Source organism: Triturus cristatus, chromosome 1_2 (assembly GCF_964204655.1).
Source record: "Triturus cristatus chromosome 1_2, aTriCri1.1, whole genome shotgun sequence".
Taxonomy (NCBI): Eukaryota; Metazoa; Chordata; class Amphibia; order Caudata; family Salamandridae; genus Triturus; species Triturus cristatus.
The window spans coordinates 944,368,840-944,388,469 of NC_140580.1; the positions used below are offsets into that span (position 1 = coordinate 944,368,840).

Sequence of the window (19,630 nt, forward strand, 5' to 3'; positions counted from 1 at the left end):
ACAGTTATACCATGAGAGCACGCAACCCCGAGCCCGCCCGCCTATTAGCCGACCACCTCTGAAAGATCATTCTTATCCTTGGCCACTCTTGGCAAATCCGCCCATGCATACCCCTCGACCCGGCGCCATGTCCAATGCTACACGGTAAAGGAGCGTCCAAAAACGACCAGGAAGCAATGCACCCCAGTGGGGTGGAAGTCTCTGAGTACCAACCCAGTCAGCCTTATGGAGGAACGTCTTTCCCAGTGCTGCCCCAGGATCTGCACTGCACACAAGGTCCAGGAAGGCGGAATCAGCCAGAGTAGACAACCGTTGCTTGAGTTTTCCCCGGGTCGCCGGAGGCCGCGCACCGGACAAGGCCACCCCCCCCCCCCCTCAGGTCCAATACCTCCGGGACAGATCAGACCCACAGCCAGCCGATCACACAATAGTAGACTGTCCGGAGTTTCCAGCTGGTCACTAGTCACAGGGGTGGCCCCGACATTGTCATCCTGAGTGCAGTGCAGGAAGTCCCTGTGTATCTGAGGACAGGCAGGCCGCAACTGTCCCAACGCTGATGCCACACCATCAAGCCTACTCCCCAATACCCAAACGCCATGAAGCAAGGTGGAATGAAGGGCACCGAGAGCCTCGAGAAGGTCACAGTACCCCAGCTCAGCTCTCTGCGATCGCTCCGCTACGCTCCCCAGAGTCGCACACTCCCGCTCCTGCTGTGACCTGGTGGACAGGATGGTAGACTTCATCATGACAAGATGGCCGCCGGGTAGGTCCAACCCGTATTGGGACCGGGACCCAGGGGCAAGCGCATCAAGGTCCATGTCGCTGGCAAACAGGGTTCCGGAGGCAGACCAAAAATGTATCCGTTATGTAGTCACAGGCAACCGTCGTCCCCACCACGGACCAGCGCCCGCGAAAATCCGGGAGCAGCCCGCAGGAATCAGGGCAAGTTACGGGCGGCGTTCGGGCAGCTCACCGTTGAAGGCAGAGGCAATCACCGGAGAGTCGTAAAACTGCCACCCCGGGCATGCACTTGTTCCGCTCCGCTTAGTGGTAGGAAGCGACCACGGCGAAATGTAGGCCGATAGTCGCACCGATCCGGCAGTCCGACTCCACCCAGTCACCAAAGGCCGCTGTTGTTAAACTGCCACCCGGCCAAGGTGTCCACTCGAGGTCCCGGCTCCAGGGCCGCACAGGCCGCAAATTGCAAATACCCGTTTCTCCGGCGGTACAGCCGCCAGAAACTTCGGAGTCACTCGATCGGTTGCCGCTCTCATTCACAAACACGGGCGCATAGCGCAGGCTGAGGATCTAATGCAGGATATCCGTGCGGGATACGGAGGTTCACGGAGCCGGGAGTCTACGCTGCCGTCCCGGTCGCCATCTTGGCTCCTCCCCCGAAGACTACACTATTGAATTGAAATTTGGACTTTGATTTGAGCTTTACTACTGAACCACTTTGCTCGGTTTTCATTTTTGTAATTGTATGAGGTGTACTCTGTTCACCAATTACGACTTGAAGTGGTCGTCGTATTGTTAACCTCGTAGCAGTGGTTTAATTTTGATACTTTTCCTTACATTGTCACTTCCCTGCGCAGTTTGTCCCTACCACTGTGTTCTTGTTGCTTATCTATATTTCTGAAGTGCCTGAACAGAATGAGGAAAGTATTCTTTCTGGTGCTTGTGATTGATTTGTAAATTAAGTATGAAAGGTTGATTAAATCAAAGGCATGATTGGATCACGCCTGAGAAACCACTGTCATGTTTGAGGACTCATGGTTGTATGTACAATGAGTATTGAGCCACTCACCATCATCTGTTTACAGCAGAGGCCTTGCCTATTATCAAGGAAGTCTATTGCAGTTTTGTCCACCCCAGAGTACTGTTTTCCATGATCAGGATACTTTGAATGTAAAACATCTACTGCTCAGAAATCAAACGGCACATGAGAAAACACTTCAACTTTATTTAACATAATTGTCCTAAGCTTCTAAAGCTACATCTGTAGACATGTCAGATGTTGCTTTGTATCCTTCTTTCCAGAACTGTTTCTATCCCTGCCCTCCACAAGTGTCTCTTCCACAGATATTATAACTGTGAGAAGTGTAAACACCATGCATGCCCACCATAGCAGACTCCCCTCACCCTTCTCTGGTGACTGGTGTGCACTGCTTCTCTGCACCTTTGCAAAGGGGCAAAAATAGCCTTGAAGTACATGCAAATATTGGTGCTTGGAGAAATTTGACATTACTTTACTATTTGCAGAGACTGTCATGTGACTGATACTGCCTGTCAGATCGTATAGGTGTGGCCTCAGACCTGGCAGGGGCTACTGTGGAGGATGAGGTCATTTGCCCTGGCGTCCGTCCAACTATGGCTCTGCAATCCAGTGCAAATACTATCCTTTCTGGACTTGACTCTCAGGGTAGGGAGTGCGAGCAGTTACAAGCTACTCAGAGAGGCAGTGTGAAGGTGCTCATGCACAGCACTCAACAGTCAAGCAACAGATTCAATGATCTTAGTGTCCAACTCAGTGCTTCCCTTTACAAGAATGAAAATATTTTAATCACATAGTTGCACTAAATATTACACAAGTGTTCCTGAGTGCATTTGGTCTTACTCCTTCTCTGGATGGGTAACACTTAGGGGCCGATTATTATGTTGGTTGGAAAGCCTCCGACCGCTAGTCGGAGGCTTTCCAACCGGCTTGGTCAGTTTGTGGTCCAACCGACCGATTATGATGTCGGAGGTCGTAACGTAAAGCAGCCGGGCATTCCGACTCGGTTTCGACCGGCGCTCGGAGTCTTCCAGATGGTTGGAATGCTTCGTAATCCCCTATGGATGGCGTTTCTGCCGTCGGGATCGGGATGGGATGTCGGTTTCCCACAGCCTTTCCCTGCTGGCCTTTCTGACACAGAAAGGCTGTTGGACAGCGACTTTGGGGTCGGTGGTCTAGGGGGTACCATGGGGTGCCTGCCACAGAGTACAGAGTTTTACACACACACACCCATTTTTCTATAGGGTCCTGTATTACTGAGGTTAATGTCCGTAAACAAGCTCCCTTGGAGAACAGTGGGAATCCAACCGAACAGTGTTCGGTCGCATCGTAATCAGGTGGTCGGAACCGCCGACCTCATTCCTTGACTTGCACAGGGGAGGACCCTCCGACATATCCAACAGCAAGCCAGCTGCAGTGTCGGAGCCTTGCACAGGCCTTGTCTATTAGCACACCCAGCCAGCTTCTGTGGGAGATGTTGAAGCTACGGGGCTTGTGCAGGTGCAGGCGCAGGCACCGCTGCAGTAGTCTCTTTTGGTGTGAAGTGGTGCTGGGTTGAAACAGGTACGGCCCGTGGGTTGGGATGAATGAATATTGAGGGTCACAATCCAATTGGATTAAAGGTAGGACCAACGCTGGCTGGGCTTGCAGCAATTAATCAGTTGCAGCTTTCATCCAGACCAATGGCAGTCATGAAGTTTCAGCCCTTCTCTGGGCCAACAGCAGTTACGTAGTAGCCTTGTAGGCCATTTAACAATTATGCAGTTGCAGGTCAACTGGGCCAGCAAGGAGCACAGTGCAATGGCTCCCACCTGGAATTGAGATGAGAGAACAGGGAGAGCCTACAGCAGTGGTTACTTTAACAAAAAATAAGGACCTTGCTCTCGTCTGGAGGCAGCTTGCACCAGCCCATTTCTCCTGTTAGCTTCACCTAAAACAGAACCAACTACTAACCATGAAAGTGGGGAGAGGATGTGGTGTAATGGCTAGAGCTACCGACTTCGTAGCTGGGGAACTAGGATCAAGTCTCTGCGTCAGCTCAACATCCTGTAATTCTAGGCTAATCACTTAATCTCCCCATAAATCAATGTGTCCTTAACTGGTGCTCATGGAAAGAGCTGGTGTTAAGGATTAAGTGCCGGTGCTGAGCATCAGAAAACACTGGTTCAAATTAAGCACTGGTCCAGGGGCTGAAGGATCTTCCCTTTTTTGTTTTCCAGAAGTCCACTCTCCCTGGATGTCCCACAGCAACCAGGAAAGCTCTCAAACTAAGGGGTCCATTAGGATGGAGGGCGGATGTCCTCCGCCGGGCGGGCGGTAGCAACCACCGGACCTGCGGCGGACATCCGCCCGCCATCGAAGCCCTGAACACCGCTGGCCCGATTAGCATTGCGGTTGTGAACGCAGCGGTGTGATTTCCCGCCCGCCACTTTTCCGCCAGTTGCAGTCCGCCCGCTTGCCTGGCGTGCAGCGCTGGACCACTACAATTGTGGCGAAAGAGGGCCAAGCACTGCCGGCACGATTATGATGCCGGCGGTAGCCAGCTTTCCGCAGCGGTGGAACCGCCATGGAAACGCATGCGGAGAATGTCTCCGGGGGTCCATCGCGTACCCCCAATGTGTTGGGGGTGTGTGTGGGTGCACTGGGGGGTACCCATGGTACACCCCTACATATCCCTGTACCAGGTGGCAGGCACTGTGCAGTGCCTGCAGCACAGTGCTGGGACATGCAGGACATGCTTGTTTGGACATCGTGGCGGTGCTGCTGCCAGCACCGCCGGCCACAATGTTAACCGCCGCTATCCGACCGCCGCGGTCGGATTTCCACTGCGGAGCATAATTATTGGACCGGCAGTTTTCCCGCAGTCCTGGCGGCCGGTGTTTTCCCGCTACCATGGCGGTCGGGGTGCTTTCCCGCCCGTCATCCTAATGGACCTCTAAGTCCTCCTGGTCAGTCTGTACTCCTGCAGGGCAAGACAGACTTCTAAGTGTTTCAGGGTAGATACACTACTTCCCCAGTAGAAATTCAGACTTCAGGTAATGCCCCCTTACCTCTGGCTGTCAGGCAGACACCAACCCTGGGTGCACACCACTCTTCTGATTACTCTGTGGAGTACTCCTTTGCTTTGTCAAAAAGGACTTGGATCTGGAATCAAGTGGGTTGGTTTGGTTCTTATTTTTCAGTGTTTCAAACCATAAAACCGGTTTGAGGTGTTTCTCTTTTCAGGGGCCCTCTTCAGGCCGTTCTCCATACGGAGTCTTTAAGTAGAGTGATGTCTATAGGACCAGGTTGCACCGGGTCTGTCTCCATCCCGGAGCACCCACAACAGAGGCACAAAGGGCTGTGAAGTTTCTGCACCTGGCTGTTTAGCCCAACTGAAGGAGTAATAACAGACAGACAAAAGGCCAGACCTAATCTAGAAACGTCCTCACCTTTCATAACAGATTCAGCAGTCCCTCTCCTCACCTCTACCATCCACCAAATGGCGATGCTCAGGAAGACTGATCAGTAGCCCCTTCCTAACTAAAATGCCTCATACAATTTCTAGTTAGCCCTGTCTTCATCCTTCTCCGTTCAGTGTCTGGGTCCCCTCGCTGCATCTACCGGAATGCAGGCAATAGACTTCCATTGTCTGGAAGCACAGTCCTTGTGCTCCCACTTGTGCTAGGAGAGGTCAGGCATATCCAATATGGACTCCACAGATCACCATTACTCTGGCTCACTCATATACCATGCATGTGTTACGCCCACTGCACACAACACATGCTTGACACATTGAGGCAATGTCAGCACAAGGGTTCCGGGCATGCGCATAAAAGTGGAACTTCACACAGATGGGCGATTAGGCCTCAGTGACACAGATATAAGGTCTAGTCACACTACTGATTTACCTTAACCAAGGTATGCTACCATCTCCGCTCTATGCTCTATACTCACAAGAGCGACAGTAGTTCACTGCCTGCAATGAGAACTTGTGTGGTGTTGTCCCTCCAGGACACAGGACAGATCAAGGACCTCATATAGGGAGAGCTAGGCCACTGTGCATAAGCTTACATTCATATAACGTGCGGCTAAAATAAAAGTCAGGCTACCAGATATACATGCAGTTTGATACTCCGGACAGGTGGATGTCCCCGTATACCATGAAGGGGGCATTCCTGGTTCAACACTGCCCCTGTCTTACAAGGCTTTCTGACGCACATGCTTGTCACCATATACATCAACTTTCCCCCTGCCCCTGGTTTCCTGGTGTTTTGTTTATGGAAAATTAAAAACTGATGTTGATAGACCTCCCTTCACTATTCCTCCCATCAAGCAGGTCGAAGAAGGTTCATGATGAATCATCATCCTGTGCACTTAACCAGACTTAATTGTTTCATATTAAAGTCTCGACATGCTTGGGGTTGGACAGCCATAACCATTTTAATATTTACATCATTATTTGAAATATCTATGTATGAATAACACCAGACAGTTCAATTATTTACATGGTAAAATTAGGGGAAATATGACTGTACCTGGATTATTAAATCCTACAGGGACATATTGATCCAAAACCCAAGAGGATGAGGGGATGTGTGGCCTCAGTTTAATGCTATTTGCCCCCGCTGTCTGGGCTGCATTGACTGGTGTCAAACGCGACTCCTCGCTCTTTACATAAGGGGCAATCCTCCACAAGAGAATGTTGCTAGTAACTGCTGCCCTCCAAAATATTAGTTGGAGCCACTCAGTAGCATTTTTAGCACTATGTTCGACCTATTTAAACACCCAGTTGGCTAGGCGCACCCTTTCTCCCCCATCTCAGGCCACATGGTCCTTCCCCAGAACAATTTTTTTTAAACACAGCAAACAACTTTAGAAGTTCTAAAAAACAACCAAGAAGTGTGAAAAAATAGAAGCCATCTATTTTGTGGAGCCTGCCTGCTACCATACGAGATCTTTCATTGAGTCAATAATACCCAATGCTGAGAACACAACTCTGAGGACACGGATCCGAGGATTTCCTCTGACTCAGGCTGGGTGCTGGGAGAATCACACATGCGCGGTCTTATTTAGAGTCCTGAATCTCAGCACCACTAATCAGGAGGCACCACCGGGGACCTTGAGCAAACTGGATCCATCAACAAATGTGGTCCATGGCACTGTTAATATGAGATCCTTTGAGAAGTTCTTATTTCTAGAACATTTGTATTCACTAGACGTGATACCGAATTCTGTGCATTCCTTTTGTTCATTTTTATCTCTCACTTGTGTCTTTTTATTCTGCTTCCTCAATGATGATATTTTAATGTGTGTTCACTTTTCTTTTTTCTTGTGTTGTTTTCATTTAGCTCTATCTGCTTCCCATCATGTTATTTTCCATACCGTATTGAATTGCACCGTCTTTATTACTGAACCCTATGCTCATTGTTTCCCTTGTTCTCACACTGCCCTTCCCCATGTGCGTGACAAGAAACAGGAAGGTGTCATAGCTACATTGTGCCATAAAGACCTATTCTGCATGAGCATTGCCCAAGAGAGGTTTCCAAAGAACACTACCAATGTAAATTCCTGTATTGCCTTAAGTCAAGTGACTTTCTGAAGCTCTCTGGACCTATGCTGCCCTAGGAACAGTGAATCCAAATTACACTGGTCTGCAATGTTCCAGCTACTTATAGAATATACGGCAAGAAGCAAATTTTACTTGCTGCGCTAACTTGCATGATGAACAACATTCCTATTTCCATTGCTCTGATTTATGTGGCCTGGTGACATGGACAACTCTACTTCACTGCTGATAAAAACAGATTCAAACAACCCTATATTATGCAAGAGGAAGGAAACCCGTGACGCGAGCAAAGATATGGAGGTGCGGAGACAAGCAGTCTCTCTAGGCCCTGGGAGAGAGATGTGCTTCCTATTTGTAAGATAGTGATGTTGCAAGATGGTGACAGCTTCCTCTTTTGAGAACCGACATTGGCAATGGACGTCAGTTGCTTTCCAAGAGATATGGATGGCCATGGCTTTGGCTCTGTTTAGATCAGTCTTGGTCTTATTCTGGCTAGTCTAGGAAGTTACTCAGAGTAGCTCATGCTTTACTGGAACACCGAGGGCTTCATTTAGTAGGAAAGTGAAAATTGTCAAGTTTTTGGAGCGACCACTAAATATGGAGTGGAGTCCACTGGATGAATTTGATTCACAATAATATTCCAATGGTGTGTAAATTCAGCGGGTGGATTGTATTACATACTGGAGGGCTTATTTACAAGCTCATTGCACCGCTGGTGCGTCAATTTTATTGACGCACCAGCAGCGCAGTGGACTACCTCATATTCACAAGGCTGTGTAAAGCCACCCTGCATGACTGTTCATGGCCTTGTAAATATGTTTCCCTTTCACACATAACTCTGCGTGAAAGGTGCATTTCATGGATGTTTCTGTGGGAACTCCCACGCAACATCCACGGAACTTGACGTATTCCCAGATTTACAACATTTTGCAAACCTGGGAATGCGTCACAATCCTACGCCTCTGCAGGGTAGGCGTAAGTAAGCACAACGAAGAGAAATAACTTTTGTTTCTCCTCGTTTTTTCCCTTTCTATGCGTGCTGCATTTTGCAGCATGCATAGAGAGAGAAAAATGCCTTTAATGATTGTTTTTGTGCAGGAAGGATGTCCCTTCCTGCGCAAAAACAATCACCCCCTTGCAAAATGACACAAGAGTGTCTGCGCTGGTGCACGATTGCTGTTTGTGCACTGGTGCAGGGGAGGACAGCAATGCGCCATATCTTGTAGATACAGCTCGTACCATGTTTTTTTATTTTGACCCGGGCCTGCGGAGCAGGAAGGCTGGCTGGCTGCGCTGCTGTGCGTCAAAATATTGTAAATGAGGTTCTCAGTGTTTTCTTCTCAAATTGGAAGATTCTCGGCTCCATTCAACCTCTCGATGAGGCCTGAGCTCCCTCAATCTTAGCTTGTTTAATTCCTTCTACAATCCTCCACTTTCTCTGGCAATTCAACGGCTTCCTTTAGACTTTGAAGGGAATTCAAAATCCTCCAAATTTGGGAGAAAACTCCACTTATAAAGAAAAGTCCACTGGATAGGTTTCCTCCAGGAAAGGAATTTTAAGGTCGAGGAAATGCTGCTGATTGGTTATATTCTGTATTTCGAGTTTCTCCATATTTTGGAGGATTTTCAGTTACCTGCTGCACTGCTGTGCTGATTCTTTCTCTTACTCACTACTTCTGTTTTAAACATAAATAATTGAGAAGACCAGATCATTAAGGTGTGTGAGACTGGATAGATATTGGATGGATATTTATTTGAAGATAAATGCTTACGTCTATGTGGGGAAAGAAACTGACCTTCTGGGAGATACCAGTAGCACGTTTTTAGAGATGCAAGTTAACCCTTATTTGACATGTGGCTCGCTCTCCTTCTAAGAGATTAACCACAATTCACTGAAGGATCCAGGATAATTATATAATAGTCTTGTAGCTTGACTGTTTACACCAGTAAATATGGCACCTTCACCAACACCAAACAAAGTAGCAACCTATAGAAGAGATACTGGGTGCAAGGGTTAGAGATGTGGCTAAACAAATGGGAGAGGATGTGGCCTATCGGCTAGAGTGGTTGACCTCGGAGCAGGGGAACCGGGTTCAAGTCTGGGCAGGGACACTCAACATCCTGTGATTCTGGGCAAACACTTAATCTCCCCGTGCCTAACAAAAATGAATGTGTCTCTCTGTAATTCAACTGGTGCTCCTGTAAAGTGCTCTGATACCTTCAGGTCTAGTTTGCGCTATATAAACCTCCCCAAATTAAAAAAAGGGACACATCAAATAAAGCTAGAAGTATGGTAGGGCTGGGATGGAGAGCAGCATTGATGAAAAGAGAAAAACAGAGAGAACGAGAGAGAGGAACAAATAAAAAGGAAGAGAAAACCGAATCAGGGAAGTGTTCACCTCCAGAAGAGAGGTATACAGACTTTTATACACCTTGACCTTTGCAGAGATTTTTTTACCGTAATGGAAGAGATGTATGGCATCGAACCCCATTGCCCCATTGTCGAATCTGTTGCCATCCAGAATGCAGATATTAGATCCCCGGGCTCTCTCCTGAAGACCCTTGAAGGCTGGTTCTGCTGTAATCCACCTTTGGTCTCCCCATGTAATTCTAATTCTCATTCATTTCTGCTCAATAGAGGACATGCCATCTGGAGAAAGTGGAGGTAGATCCTGAAATCAGACGCCAAGAGAGCTGCCAGGACCTGAGTGAGAGCGACAGCCTGATTGGAGTGCCTGAAGTCCATTCCAGCTGGACACTGGATCAAGCAGACTTGGTTGAGAGTGATGGTACTCTTCAAGACGAGGCCAGAGGGATGGAGCAAACAAATAACCGCATTGGTGAGTACAGGAGCCTCTCTGGCACTCAGTGAGTGCTTCTTGAGAGGTCTCAGGCAGAAACGTCACTGTTGAGACCCTCCAAGCCCTGGCCTCGTTATGGCCCTTTGTTATTCTAACCTGGCAGAAATCACGCCAGCAGTGGTACCAGCTTCTCAACCAATAGTTCTTAGAGTTCTCTGTATCACTTCTTACCCATCACTTCTCAAAATACTTAAATATTCTGCAATATACACATATATTTACACATTAATACAATGCCAAAAATACCTTGTAAGACAGTGATAATCTATCAACGAATAATACACCAAATGCTACGCAAGACTCAACTTCTCAAAGTGCTGTGCTCCTAAAAAGCACAGGATTTTTCTATAGATTGTTCTCCAGCAATTAATCATTCTAAGAACACATACCTTCTCCAAGCACTGCAGTAGTATCGTCTGATATATATATATATATATATATATATTACCTACTGGCGGTCGCCAGTAGGTAGTTATAGTTAGGACCACGTTTCCATAGGAAAACCTCAACAATCTATTTTGAATAACTTTGGCGCCGGTCGATGAATCCTCGCGAATTTCTCAAAATAGGTGGGGCGCTACGCTCCGCTCCTACCCTGAAAGTCTCGGGGGGATTCGTCAAGCGGGGGCTGAGATAAAAGGGGGGTCCCAAAACGCGTTTTTCCCATGCATTTTTCCATAGGACCTTTAGAACGAGCTACAGCCCGAATGGCTGAACAGAATTACTTGAAATTTGGCAGAGAGGTAGCCATAAGGTCAAGGAAGTGCCTTTTGCAGGTCTGGTGTAAATCTGTTCAGTATTTCCGGAGAAAATAGCATTTAAAAGCATATATATATATATATGCGCGCAGGGTGCGCGCACCGTGCGAGCACCGTGCGAGCACCCTAACGTGCGCGAGCGTAATTCTGATTGGTGGTTACATGTTAGTCAACGTTCGAATCGGTCGAAATCAGGAAGTGTCGGCCGCCATTTTGTTTGTTTTCAGTGCGAGAGTGAAAAAGGAAGGTGTCGAACATGAAAAGGGGGCAGGGTAGAGAGTTCCTGACCCCCTAGCCTTTGTCAGGGGGTCCCTGAAGGACCCCGAAGGCAAAAAAAAAAAATTTTTTTTTTTTAAAAATCGCGGGGGTGCGCGCACAGTGCGCGCACCCTGAAAAACACAAAAAAAAAAATTTTTTTTACAAAAAAAATAAATAATTCGCAGGGTGAAAACCAAAACAAAAAAAATAATAATTTTTAATACGTAGTTTATTGTAAAATAAATATATAAAAAATAATACATAAATAAATTAGCATTTAAAAAACCGTACAAATTCACTGAAAAAACCATAGGTTTCACACACGTTATAGTTAGGAATTAGCATTTAAAAAACCTTGCTAATTCACTGAAAAAACCATAGGTTTCACACATGTTATAGTTAGCTGGACATTTTACTGATAAAAAACCAATGAAATTCCCCCGTTATAGTTACTGTAGGCAACTATAACTCACGCGACCGTAATCCTCTGCTGATGACATATGTGTCTTTATGAAAAAAAAATATTTGTAATATATGTATAGCTAAAATTTAATGGAAGAAGACATGGGCAAATAAGTGTATAAATACAGTATTAGCATCAGCAGAGGATTGCGGTCGCGTGAGTTATAGTTGCCTACAGTAACTATAACGGGGGAATTTCATTGGTTTTTTATCAGTAAAATGTCAGCTAACTATAACATGTGTGAAACCTATGGTTTTTTCAGTGAATTAGCAAGGTTTTTTAAATGCTAATTCCTAACTATAACGTGTGTGAAACCTATGGTTTTTTCAGTGAATATATATATATATATATATATATAGATATATATATATATATATTCACTGAAAAAACCAAAGGTTTCAGGGGCGTTATAGTTTGGAATTGGCATTTAAAAAAGTAAAAACCTTAGAAATTCACTTAAAAAAACCATAGGTTTCAGGGGTGTTATAGTTAGCTGGACATTTCCCTCGTACAAAACCCTAGAAATTCCCCCGTTATAGTTAGTTCAGCTAACTATAACTCGCGCCCCCGCAATGCACTGCTGATGACGTCACATATTACATCACTCATGACATGGTCAGTGACATCACTGATGACATCACTGATGACATCTGAAATGACATCACTGATGACATCATCCAGTAAGTGTGTGTTTCTGTAAATTTTAAATATGTTTAATATATATATATAGGGAAAAACTTATGGAAGAATGAGTGGGTGTATAAGTGTGTGAATGGATGATTTAGTAGGTGCGTGACTGACTCTATACTTGAGTCATTAAACGTATCTTACTGCAGACTAGTGACTAAACTGTGTGAATGTCTGTATCTGTCTGTCTGTTGGTGTATAGGCGGCTGCTTGGTTTTGTGAATAGCTATATGAGTGTCTCTATGGGTTATTGATTGGTTGTCTGAGTATCTGTATGGGTGCCTGAGTGTTTGTGTGGGTGGGGTATGTGTGACTCTGTGCATACATGTGTAAGTGGGTGATTCTATGGGTGCATGGTTTTAAGAGTGCATCTGTGATGGACTGTATGGTTTGGTGAGTGTATGTATGGGTGTGTTAGTGATTGAATGTATATCTCAGTGGTACATGTGTGAGTAACTACATATGTGAAAGGCAGTATATATGTGTGTAAGAGTATATAAGTGGGTATATGTGAGAATGTGTGATTGTGAGAGTGGCTGTATGGATGAGTGTGTGCTTGTATCAGTGATTGTATAAGAGCGTAAGAATGTGGTACTATTTTTATAAGTAAGTGAACTTGTGTGTGTATAACTGCATAGGTGAGTAAATGGGAGTGTGATTAATTATTTGCATGACTGACTAGGTGTGAGAGTACCTCTATGGATGATTGGTGGTGTGTGAATGTCTATGTAGGTATATAAATGCATATGATAGTCCTGTACTGAGTGACTGTAAGTATGGGTGACTGTACAGGTGAGTGAGTGGATGTGTGTGTAGATCTAAGAGTCAATGAGTGGGTATGTAGTTATTGGTATTGGAGTATCTATGGTTTTGAGAATGGACGTCTGAAATTTTGATTGAGTATATCAAAGGGTGTGAGAAGATGCACTAATTTATCACATGGATGACGTCATCAGTGATGTCATCAGTGATGTCATTTCAGATGTCATCAGTGATGTCATCAGTGATGTCACTGACTATGTCATGAGTGATGTAATATGTGACGTCATCAGCAGTGCATTGCGGGGGCGCGAGTTATAGTTAGCTGAACTAACTATAACGGGGGAATTTCTAGGGTTTTGTACGAGGGAAATGTCCAGCTAACTATAACGTCCCTGAAACCTATGGTTTTTTAAGTGAATTTCTAAGGTTTTTTAAATGCCAATTCATAACTATAACACCCCTGAAACCTTTGGTTTTTTCAGTGAATTTCAAAGGTTTTTTAAATGCTAATTCCTAACTATATCAGGCCTGAAACCTATGTTTTTTTCAGTGAATTTCAAAGGTTTTGAAAATGACAATTTTTAATGTATTAATTGTTATACTGATTTTTTTGATACTGATTTACTACATTTTTTTAACTATTTATTTTTAGATATTTTTTTAATTACATTATAATTACATTATACATTACAATACAAAATATACTTTCTCAGAATGAATTACTTTAGTTTAAATTCTTGGCAAATAGGCAACAGACTTTTAAGTACAGTAGTTACAGTTGTTGCAATGGGCAACACAATTTCAAACACAAAGCAACATTGAGCTCAATGTGAATTTCTAGTTAAATGCAATTAGTTACTTTATGGATTACTTTTCTAACCACAGGACTGGATCCTAGATTCAGTCCTTGGACATCTCCTGTAAACCGTTGAGTAAAAGCGCTTTGGTTATAGTAGTAATTTTTAAGGAATATTATTGTATTTTAAAACTTGACACTTAGAAACTTGTTCCCATAGAATCACCAATGTTATCCTATGGCAGAAAACTCACTTAGCAGGTAAGTAGTGTTATCGTTACTTTTTCTTACTCAGTGGTGGATCCTGGATCCAGCACTGGCCAACCTCCTGTAAACAGTTGAAAGAATGTGTTTAAGTCATACAGACGATTTTTTAGGAATATTTTTAGTTTGTGAAAATAGACACAGAACCTTTTCTGGTGAAAACCACACAATGAATTTCTATGGAAGGAAATACAAGTTACTGGTAAGTACGCTTAGAATTACTTTTCAGGGTCTGTGCTGGGCTAAAAGATGCAAAAACCAAAGGAAATGAAGGACGGAGTGTTGAACAATGCAAGCACTCACCCCCAGTCAACTGATCTGAGTTTAATCCATCACCGTTCTTTAGCCCACTCTGTCACCCCAGTTCAGACATGGCCATATGCAAATCAGTCTGACCCTGTGCCTCATGGGAACAGTCCAGCCCAAACTGCCAAGCCATGTCTTCCCTGGACCGGAAGCAAGCTTCCTAGGACCGGTTTCTGGCAATTCAGCCGTCTTCAGCCAGGCTTGCTTGAATCCAGTGGCAAAGTGAGCAAGGGACTCACATCTGAGCATACCCTGCCAACTTATGGCGAACAAAGCAAACACCAAAGGAAATGATGGACGGAGTGTTGAACAATGCAAGCACTCACCCCCAGTCAACTGATCTGGGTTTAATCCATCACCGTTCTTTAGTCCACTCTGTCACCCCAGTTCAGACATGGCCATATGCAAATCAGTCTGAACCTGTGCCTCATGGGAACAGTCCAGCCCGAACTGCCAAGCCATGTCTTCCCTGGACCGGGAACAAGCTTCCTAGGACCGGTTTCTGGCATTTCAGCCGTCTTCAGCCAGGCTTGCTTGAATCCAGTGGCAAAATGAGCAAGGGACTCACGTCTGAGCATACCCTGCCAACTTATGGCGAACAAAGCAAAAACCAAAGGAAATGATGGACAGAGTGTTGAACAATGCAAGCACTCACCCCCAGTCAACTGATCTGGGTTTAATCCATCACCGTTCTTTAGCCCACTCTGTCACCCCAGTTCAGACATGGCCATATGCAAATCAGTCTGACCCTGTGCCTCATGGGAACAGTCCAGCCCGAACTGCCAAGCCATGTCTTCCCTGGACCGGAAACAAGCTTCCTAGGACCGGTTTCTGGCATTTCAGCTGTCTTCAGCCAGGCTTGCTTGAATCCAGTGGCAAAGTGAGCAAGGGACTCACGTCTGAGCATACCCTGCCAACTTATGGCGAACAAAGCAAAAACCAAAGGAAATGATGGACGGAGTGTTGAACAATGCAAGCACTCACCCCCAGTCAACTGATCTGGGTTTAATCCATCACCGTTGTTTAGCCCACTCTGTCACCCCAGTTCAGACATGGCCATATGCAAATCAGTCTGACCCTGTGCCTCATGGGAACAGTCCAGCCCGAACTGCCAAGCCATGTCTTCCCTGGACCGGAAACAAGCTTCCTAGGACCGGTTTCTGGCATTTCAGCCGTCTTCAGCCAGGCTTGCTTGAATCCAGTGGCAAAGTGAGCAAGGGACTCACGTCTGAGCATACCCTGCCAACTTTTGGCGAACAAAGCAAAAACCAAAAGATGCAGCACTGGGTTCTCTCCTGATTACAGGTGAGTAAATCGGAATTCGTAGTTCGGCTGATTTTAGAGGAATATTTGTACGTTTCAAAAATGGACACTTGGAAAATTTTCTGGTGAAAACCACACAATGGATTCCTATGGAAGGAAATACAAGTTACTGGTAAGTACGCTTAGAATTACTTTTCAGGGTCAGTGCTGGACTAAAAGATGCAGCACTGGGTTCTCTCCTGATTACAGGCAAGTAAATCAGAGTTCGCAATTCGGCTGATTTTAGAGGAATATTTGTACAATGGTGAAGGAAGGGGGAGGAGCCTGAGGTGACGTGTGCAAACACGCCCTGTAGCGCATTTTAAATTGGGGAATTAATTCCTCTTCAATCCTGAGGTCCCCTGGGGGCCAACTAGCCCACCAGGTACCTCCAGTATGCGCCAGGGAGCTGCATTGCAGAGAGGTATTCAGAGGCCACGCCCCTTTTTACAACACTCTGCAACACAGCTCCGTGGCGCTTACTGGAGGTACCTGGTGGGCTAGTTGGTCCCCAGGGACCCTCAGGATTGAAGAGGAATTAATTCCCCAACTTAAAACGCGCCACAGTGCGTGTTTGCACAGATCTCACCTCAGGCCGCGCCCCCTACCTTCACCACTGTGCAAACGCGCCCCGTGGGGTGTTTTAAGTTGGGGGATTAAGTCCCCTTGAATCCTTAGGTCCCCTGGCGGCCAACTAGCCCTCCAGGTACCTCCAGTATGCGCCAGGGAACTGCGTTGCAGAGAGGTGTTCAGAGGCCACGCCCCTTTTTACAACACTCTGCAACGCAGCTCCGTGGCGCTTAGTGGAGGTACCTGGTGGGCTAGTTGTCCCCTAGGGGACCTCTGGATTGAAGAGGAATGAATTCCCCAACTTAAAACGCGCCACAGGGCGTGTTTGCACAGTATCACCTCAGGCCCCGCCCCTACCTTCACCACTGTGCAAACACGCTCCGTGGCATGTTTTAAGTTGGGAGATTAAGTCCCCTTGAATCCTGAGGTCCCCTGGCGGCCAACTAGCCCACCAGGTACCTCCAGTAAGCGCCAGGGAGCTGCATTGCAGAGAGGTGTAAAAAGGGGCGTGGCCTCATTGCACCTCTCTGCAACGCAGCCCCCTGGCGCATACTGGAGGTTCCTGGTGGGCTAGTTGGCCCCCAGGGACCCCCAGTATTGAAGGGGAATTCGTTCCCCCTCTGCAAACGCGCCAGGGGGCGCGTTTGCAGAGTGATGAAAGGATGGGGCGTGGCCTCCTCCCGATCCCGTTTTTTTAAAAATGTTTCTTTTTAAGAAGGGGGGCTGTGTAGCCCCCCTTCTTTTTCTTATTTTTTGGCCCTGGGGACCCCATCCCCCAGGGCCTGCCCCCAATTTGTATTTTTTTATAAAAATAAAAATCGGGAAGGGGGCCGCGTGGCCCCCCTCCCGAGGCCATAATTTGCCCCGGGGACCCCATCCCCCGGGGCATGGCCTTTTTTTTTATTTTTGCTTTTGGAGGGGGGCTGCCTTGCCCCCCTCCTGTGTCCCCTTTTGGCCCCGGGGACCCCATCCCCCGGGGCCGTTTTTAAAAATTATTTATTTGTAGGAGGGGTACCGCGTGGCCCCCCTCCTGGACCACTACTGGCCCCAGGGACCCCATCCCCGGGGCCTGGCCATCTCGTTGGGGACCGTGGGGGGGTCCCAATCCCCCCACGGTCCCAGCCAGCTCCCCGCTTCCTGCGGGAGCCGGCATTGCTTTTCCACATGGGGAGCAGCTATCATGCTGCTCCACATGTGGAAAAGCAATCTTCTTTGCTTCATTGAAGCGAGAGCAGGTTTCCCTGCTCTCACTTCAATGAAGCAAAGCAGTTTGCAATGGCAGGGTGGGAGCCGCGAGGCTCCCGCCCTGCCATTGCAAACAGCAGTGTCCCGGGGGTGGGCAGACGTAGGGGGTCAGGGTGTTTCTACCCTGCCCCCTTGTCGCGTTTTTCGCATTTGTTTTTTAGGTTTCTTGTGCCTCGGTTCTACCGAGGCACAAGATGGCTGCCAACACTTCCTGATCTGGAGTGTTGACAGCCAATTAGCATTCAGCTCGTGCACGGCAGGGTGCGAACTGGGTGCGGGGAGGGTCCGCGGATCCACCCCGGCCATAGATATATATGTACTTTTAACTGTAATTTTCTCAGGAACTACTGAACGGATTTACACCATTTAAGCAAAAGGCATGAGTCTGAACTGAGGACTACCTCTTTGCCAAATTTGGTGTTATTCCGTTCAGCAGTTCAGGCTGTAGCTGCGACAACAGGTCCTATGGGAAATTGCATGGGGAAAACGCATTTTGGGACCCCCCTTTTTTCTCAGCCCTGCTTGACGAATCACCGCGAAACTTTCAGGGTAGGAGCGGAGCGGAGCTGGCCAAAAGTTTGGAAAATTTCGCGAAGATTCGTCAATCGGCGCCAACGTTATTCCAAATAGAATGTTGCGGATTTCCTATGTAAAATAGGTCCTAACTATAACTATCTACTGGCGAGAGACAGTAGATAATATATATATATATATATATTCACTTAAAAAACCATAGGTTTCACACATGTTATAGTTAGGTGGATATTTCACTCGTAAAAAAACAATGAAATTCCCCCGTTATAGTCAGTTCAGATAACTATAACTCGCGCGCCCGCAATCCACTGCTGATGACGTCACATATTACATCACTCATGACATGGTAAGTGGCATCACTCATGACATCACTGATGACATCATCCTTGTGATAGAGTGGCGGTCGCGCGAGTTATAGTTATCTGAACTATCTATAACGGGGGAATTTCATTGGTTTTTTACGAGTGAAATATCCACCTAACTATAACATGTGTGAAACCTATGGATTTTTAAGTGAATTTGCAAGGTTTTTTAAATGCTAATTCCTAACTATAACGTGTGTGAAACCTATGGATTTTTCAGTGAATTTGTACGGGTTTTTAAATGCTAAGTTATGTATGTATTATTATTTTTTTTATATATTTATTTTACAATAAATTACGTATTAAAACTTTTTTCTTTTTTTTCGGTTTTTCACCGTGCGCGCACGGTGCGAGCATCCCCGCGATTTAAAAAAAAAAAAATTAAAATGTTTTTTTCTGCCTTCGGGGTCCTTCAGGGACCCCCTGACAAAAGCTAGGGGGTCAGGAACTCTCTACCCTGCCCCCTTTTCACGTTCGCCACCTTCCTTTTTCACTCTCGCACTGAAAACAAACAAAATGGCGGCCGACACTTCCTGATTTCGACCGATTCAAACGTTGACTGACATGTAACCACCAATCAGAATTACGCTCGCGCACGTTAGGGTGCTCGCACGGTGCGCGCACGGTGCGCGGCTATAGATATGTATGTGCTTTTAACTGCAATTTTCTCAGGACCTACTGAACAGATTGACTCCATATATGCAAAAGGCACATCCCTGACCTGAGGACTACCTCTCTGCCAAATTTCAAGTAATTCTGTTCAGCCGTTCGGGCTGTACCTTCGACTAAAGGTCCTATGGGAAAATTCACGGGGAAAACGCGTTTTGGGACCCCCCTTTTTTCTCGGCCCCCGCTTGACGAATCCCCCGAGACTTTCAGGGTAGGAGCTGAGCGGAGCGCCCCATTAGTTTTGAAAATTCGTCAACCGGCGCCAAAGTTATTCAAAATAGAATTTTCAGATTTCCTATGGAAACACGGTCCTAACTATAACTATCTACTGGCGACCGCCAGTAGATAATATATATATATATATATATATATATATATATATATATATATATATATATATATATATATATATTCGTACCTTTTCCCACACAGGGCTTCCTCGAGCACTCACGAATTAGGAAGCAGTTGCAC

The 19,630-nt window shown here is 46.2% G+C and overlaps 1 protein-coding gene across 2 annotated transcripts in view; it reads left to right on the forward strand.

Moving 5' to 3' along the window:
- TNFRSF8 (TNF receptor superfamily member 8) overlaps positions 1–19,630 on the forward strand; it is a 199,830-nt gene that overhangs the window by 137,144 nt on the left and 43,056 nt on the right. For both annotated transcript variants that reach the window (XM_085615434.1, XM_085615436.1), the window contains exon 9: positions 9,961–10,162. In XM_085615434.1, coding sequence (XP_085471560.1) covers positions 9,961–10,162 — 202 coding nt within the window. The remainder of the gene's footprint in view (positions 1–9,960; positions 10,163–19,630) is intronic.